We start from the raw sequence: 6000 nt of genomic DNA, 5'->3' as shown, positions 1-6000 counted from the left end.
ATGTAACCAGCCTGCTATATATCACCACTGCCATCTGGGGCGTTCCTTGATCTTTATGGCTTCACATGCTTTGTAGATAACTAGGCTTCCCCTGACACCCTGGTCCCATGAGAAACAGAGCTGCATCCCTTATCTTGTGGGGGCAGGAAGCCAATTGGCTTTTTCTTACAATCTGTCGCGGGCCTTGGGGCACCCCCAAGGACTGTTTTTCACAGCTTCTTGGGAAAACGGGAGGTAGAATTGCAATGGGATAAATGGAACTGCAAAAGCCAGGTTGGGCAGAACTTGCTTTGCCACGCTTTGGTGCTTCGATGCCTCATCAATAAAAAGGTACAGTTTCCCCTTAAGTCGTGTCCGACGCTGGGGTACCATTGCGAGCAGTGATTTTATAGGCAAGGCTCTTTGTGGGGTAGTTTGCCATTGCTTTCCCCAGCTATTCTTTACCCCCTACCTATGTGCTAGGTACTCATTTACCGACCAAGAAATGGATAGCTGGCTGAGCTGACCATGAGCCAGCTGCCAGGATATCCGACCCACAGGGGGCTCGAACTCCTGACCGTGTGAGTGGCAGCCTCATCAATAAACGCTACTGATCAACAACCGAGAGTCTGTTTTTCGGTTTAAGGCTGGAGACCTAACACTGTACTCCTCAGGCTCCACCCCCAAATCTGCAAGAATTTCCCAAGCTGGAGCTGGCAACCTTGATTCTAGCCCAACCTCCTGGCCCCATTTTGCTTCTTACTTGTCAACTTTCCATCAGGCGCCACCGTAGTCACTTCTCTCTTTAGCCCCCGCCCATTGGGTCCTTGCCAGCACCTGCGCCCTTCACTTCTTCCCTTCGTGCCCCCACATAAGATGGCGGCTCGCGTCCACCTCCTACTCCACCCCTCCAAGCTCACCGAAAGCGCATGCGCTCTCTCCTCCTCTCCCGCAATCAGGATGGCGGGTCTCGCGGTTTTTCGGGAACGCGCAGGAGCACTGCCCGCCTTGCCCGGAGCTAAGATGGCAGCGGCCTGACGGGGAAAGCTCGACTGAAGAGGGGCGGCAGTTGCGGGTCTCCAGAGGCGGCGGCCTCCTCCCTCTCCCGATGCTGGCGCGATGCTCCGCTCCAAAGGGTTCTTCCGCGGCATCGAGTGCCCTTTCGGGCCGGCTTGCGGGAGGCCCTATTGCCACTTCCGACACCCGCCGGGGACCACTGACCCAACCGCACCCGCCCGACGCCTCAGCGGCCAGGCTGGTCCCAGCAGACGCTCCTCTGGCTCAGGTAAACCCAAGGCCTGAGAGTACAGGGGTGCTTCGAGGATCTTTCCGAGGAGGCACTCTGCGCATGCTCAGAGTAATAGGGGTTGATAAACACCCCAGATGATGAAGGCTTTGCGCATGCTCCGAGTTCTCCCCCCCCCCCCAGCCCTCTCTTGGGGGAAGATTGTAAGGTGGGATGGGGAAACCACTCTGTAAATGCTCAGAGGCTGCATCGGGGAAGAGTGGGGAGGTCTCCTGGGTACCCTTATATCTTTCATTATTTCCTTTAAAAAAATAATGATTGATTTTCACAGTACATTTGACAGACTAGAAATAGAAAAAAACATACTTTAGAATGGATAAAAACAGAACAGAAAAGACATCTACTCAAAACTGTATTAATATAATTATAACATAATGAATCTCATATTTTTTTAAAAAAACAAATTTTAATGAATTTTCACAATATTATTTGGCAGAATCGAAACAAGAAAAGATACTTCAGAATCTATTTATTATTTACTTGATTTATTGTTATGTTATTAATTTTTTGCAGAGGCCCAAGGTGTAATTATGTATGTAAGCGCCTCTGAGTCATAGTTGCCTCATGGCAACCCATCAAAATGCTTTCAAGGAGCAGAACTGGTTTGCCGTGGCCTTCCTCTCCAAAGTTTTCCTTCCTTCCAAATACTGACCCGGCTGGGCTTCTGAGATCGGATGAAGTCGGGCCATTCCATGCTGCCTTAGGGAGGCTTGCCCAGGAGTGGAGAAAAACATTCGTATCTTTTCACTGGGAATACATTTGCTTCCAGGAGAGGCAAATTCCAGTTCTCCTATTGGGCCGCCTCCCCCTCCCGGAGACAGATTTCTATTTTGTTTTTGCAGACAAGTCACCCGTCGGAATTTCAAGGCAAGAGATGGTTTGCCACTGCCTGTCTCTGCGTCGCAACTCTTGGTGGTCTCCCCTCCAAGTACTTGGAGGACAACCCACCTTAGTTTTCAGAGTCTGACGAGATCAGGCCGACCTGAGGCTATCTAGGTCAGTGGTGGCGAACCTATGGCACGGGTGCCAGAGGTGGCACTCAGAGCCCTCTTTGTGGGCACATGCAAACAAAGTCTCCCCCCCCCCCCACACACACACACATCTAGGCTGGCCTGGGCCGCTGGGCTCGATTATTAGCATTAAACCTAAGACCTAGTTTTGGGAAAGCAGTGTAGGCAACCCTGTTAAGTGCTGTTAAGCCCCACTGATTTTCATACAAAGAACTAAAGTGCGATCCTTTACTTGGCAGTAAGCTCGGTTGCTGGCAATGGGGCTTGCTTCTTAGTAAACCCTCCTAGGGTCGTGATTCACCCATTGGAAGAGTTGTACGGTTGCTTCAAAGCAAAGCCACCCACTACCACCAAGCTTACTCCCGAGTAACGCACGCCTTGGAGTCAACCATTTTTCTAAACTAAAACCTCAGTATTCAGGTTAAATTGCTGTGTTGGCACTTTGCGATAAATAAGTGGGTTTTGGGTTGCAATTTGGGCACTCGGTCTCGAAAAGGTTCGCCATCACTGATCTAGGTTATTCATTTCATTCGTTTGTTTATTGCATTTATAGGCTGCCCTTCCCCTTACGGGCTCAGGGTGGCTTCCGGCAATACAAAAATACAATAATAGGCCAATAAAAAAATAGAGTAAAGCGAGAGTTGAAAAGCACAGTTGACGTGTATCCTAAAACTCGAGGGTGACTGACACCCTCCTTAGTGGTGGCACCCTCCTGTTTTCATAGGCTGCAAATAGGAAGGGAGGAGGTGGGGGAAAAAAGGAGAGGGAGGCAGTTAGAGGATATGCTGTTGCTGCTTCAACCATAAGCTTGGTGGAACAGCTCTGTCTTGCTGCCCCCGCGGAGCTGCGTCAAGTCCTGCAGGGCCCGAATCTCACCTGACAGAGCAGTCCATCGGATTGGGGCCAGGGCCAAAAATGCTCTGGCCATGGTTTTTAATTTTTATTTATTTATTTATTTATTTGATTTATGAGTTGCCCTCCCCCGAAAGGCTCAGGGTTGAAATCAGCCAGATCTCGTCCAATCAAGGGATCCGCAAATTGTTATTTGCTGACCGCAGTGCTCTTCGGGGGGCGTACCAGGAGAGGCCAAGGTTGATTACAGATTACAGGGTCAAGGAGTATAGTAACAATGTAATTAGAAAGAGTAAGACAACCAGATCTCCTTGATCTGAGATTGCAAAGGCCTGAGCAGACCAGGTGCTTTCACAACCTGCAGGTGAACTCCCAAAGGCACCTGGTGGGCCACTGCGAGTAGCAGAGTGCTGGACTAGATGGACTCCGGTCTGATCCAGCAGGCTTGTTCTTATGTTCTCAAAGACCCATGTAATAGCATAGGTTACAGAATCAGAGAACAGAGTGACCCCATAGCTACCACCTAAGGCAGGTATTTTTCAACAGTGCCAAGGAACTCCTTTGCACGTGTTTGATGTTCCTTTTTGCCATTCTGCACATGTTTAGAGGCTCATTAAAATGTGTGAGCTGGGAAGGGAGAAAGTGAAGAGAGCTCCCCCTTCCCCCCTGCTGCTCTTTGAAGCAGGGTGCCCTGCACCCTGAAGTCTCTCCCCCCAGCACCATTTCCTCCTGAAGCTGCTATCAAAACTGGCTCGCAGCGATTCATGAGTGTTTTCTTCGTTCAGATCTGTGTCACTTGGTGGCAGCTGCTGGTTTCAGTTTATTTCCGACTGGTTGCATTTTGTCTCTCCCACCCCTTTCGAAAGTGAATGCTAAAGGCTTATTCAAGAAGTACAACATGCTATGCCTGTGGGTGGCAAGGAGCCCTCATGTTTTGTGCTGCATGGGGAGCGGGGAAGGGTTGGGACTGGCAAGCAGATGTTCCTGCTGAGTGGCAGAGGCATATTTGCCTAGGGACATGGGGTATCCCCATTTGGTCACATCGGGGGGCGCAAACATTTCAGACTCATTTGTGTGTTTTTTGTATTTTTTAGTGTTTCTTTCAGTTTTTGGCCTGTAGGGGGCGCAGCTTTTAGGCTAGTAGCACCAAAAGTTCAGGGATTTTTCAGGAGATTCTCCTGATGATACCAGCCAGGTTTGGTGAGGTTTGGTTCAGGGAGTCCAAAGTTATGGACTCCCGAAAGGGGTGCCCCATCCCCCATTGTTTCCAGTGGGAGCTAATAAGAGATGGGGGCTGCACTTTTGAGGATCCATAACTTAGGACCCCCTGAACCAAACTTCATCAAACCTGGGTGGTATCATCAGGAGAGTCTCCTAAAGATACCCTCAACGTTTGGTGCTGCTAGCTCAGGGGTCTGCAACCTGTGGCTCTCCAGATGTTCATGGACTATGATTCCCATCAGCCCCTGCCACCAAGGCCAATTGGTGATGGGAATTGTAGTCCCTGAACATTTAGAGAGCCGCAGGTTGCAGACCCCTGTGCTAGCTTTAACAATTGCATCCCTGACAGCAGGCACACTCCAAACTTCCCCCAGATTCTCCTTTTAAATCCACCCCCTTCGGCATGGATTTAAAGGGAGAATCTGAGGTCCCCAGTTTAAACATTGAAAGTGATGCTGTTTCAGGGTGGGGGAGAATCCACCCCAAAACAGCATCACTTTCAATGTTGTTTTAACTGGGGACCCCAGATTCTCCCTTTAAGGTGGATTTAAAAGAAGAATCTGGGCTCCCTAGTTTAAACACCATTGAAAGTGATGCTGTTTGGGGGTGGATTCCACTGGAGGTGTTTTGTCAGAGATGATGCTGACATTTGTTTGGTAAATGTTTTGCTGGGGGTGATTTGTGAGAGATTTACATGCGTAATACCCACTTGCACTGGCTTGGAGCTGTTTCTCAGGCTAGCAACCTACCTCATAGGGTTGGTGTGAGGACAAAATTAGGAAAGAGAGTTGGTGGGGAGAGAGCCATGTATGTTTTGCTGGGGGTGAGAGGTGTTTTGTAAGCTGGTGCAAAAAAAATCATTGTTTGGTTCTGGTGGGAGAGGGTGGCCACCCAAGGGGGGGAGCAAACTCAGGTTTTGTCCCCGGGCTCCAGTTTGCCTAGATACGCCTCTGCCGAGTGGCGTCCTCCTTTTTACTCGAGCACAGTGGTAGAATAGAGCATGCACGCTTAGAGGCTGCTGGGGATAAACCAGATCAGGCGACTTGCTTTCACACCCTGCTTGTTAACTTCCCAGGGATACCCAGAGGTTCCTTGATCTGATCCAGTTGGGTGGTGCCTACATATTTTGAATTTTAAGGTTTTACCTCTCTTGACTCTGCGCCCCGTGTAACTGGGAAACATGGTAGGTGTGCTTGAAGGATGTTTCTGCCCAGGTATTTCTTGGACAATTTTCTTTTTCCACTATGGACATGACAAGGTTATGGGGAAGCGGTCAGGGAACGAGTCTGTGGTGGAGGGGCAGGCGCAGTGGTGGGATTCAGCCAGTTTGCACCGCTTTGGCAGAACCGGTTGTTAAAACAATCCTTGTAAACAACCAGTTCTTAAATTATTTGAATCCCACCCACCACTGGACAGGCGGCTGTGCTCCGACTACCAGTTCTGTTTTCTGAAAACGCCTGAATGTGAATCAGGCCTCACTCAGTGACAGTACGCTCTGAAATATTCTTGTGAGCGGTCTCAGATTCATACCCTGATGCACTGCACCCTATACTTTTCCATAAAAGCCCTCTGGGCCCAAAACTGTCCCTTGACACAAAGTAGACTAAAAAGTTTGTTCCATTTTTATTTTTT

General features: G+C 49.4%; 1 protein-coding gene across 1 annotated transcript in view; it reads left to right on the top strand.

Moving 5' to 3' along the window:
• Nucleotides 1-925: 925 nt before the first annotated feature.
• The window catches only part of REXO1 (RNA exonuclease 1 homolog), a 28125-nt gene continuing 23050 nt past the window's right edge, over nucleotides 926-6000 (top strand). The window contains exon 1 of the mRNA XM_048496137.1: nucleotides 926-1264. Within this exon, the coding sequence (XP_048352094.1) occupies nucleotides 1099-1264 (166 nt within the window). The 5' untranslated portion in view covers nucleotides 926-1098. The remainder of the gene's footprint in view (nucleotides 1265-6000) is intronic.

Source organism: Sphaerodactylus townsendi, linkage group LG05 (genome assembly GCF_021028975.2).
Source record: "Sphaerodactylus townsendi isolate TG3544 linkage group LG05, MPM_Stown_v2.3, whole genome shotgun sequence".
In the NCBI taxonomy this organism is placed as follows: Eukaryota; Metazoa; Chordata; class Lepidosauria; order Squamata; family Sphaerodactylidae; genus Sphaerodactylus; species Sphaerodactylus townsendi.
Note: the sequence above shows the minus strand (reverse complement) of the source record. Positions and strands in the feature narration are given on the sequence as shown.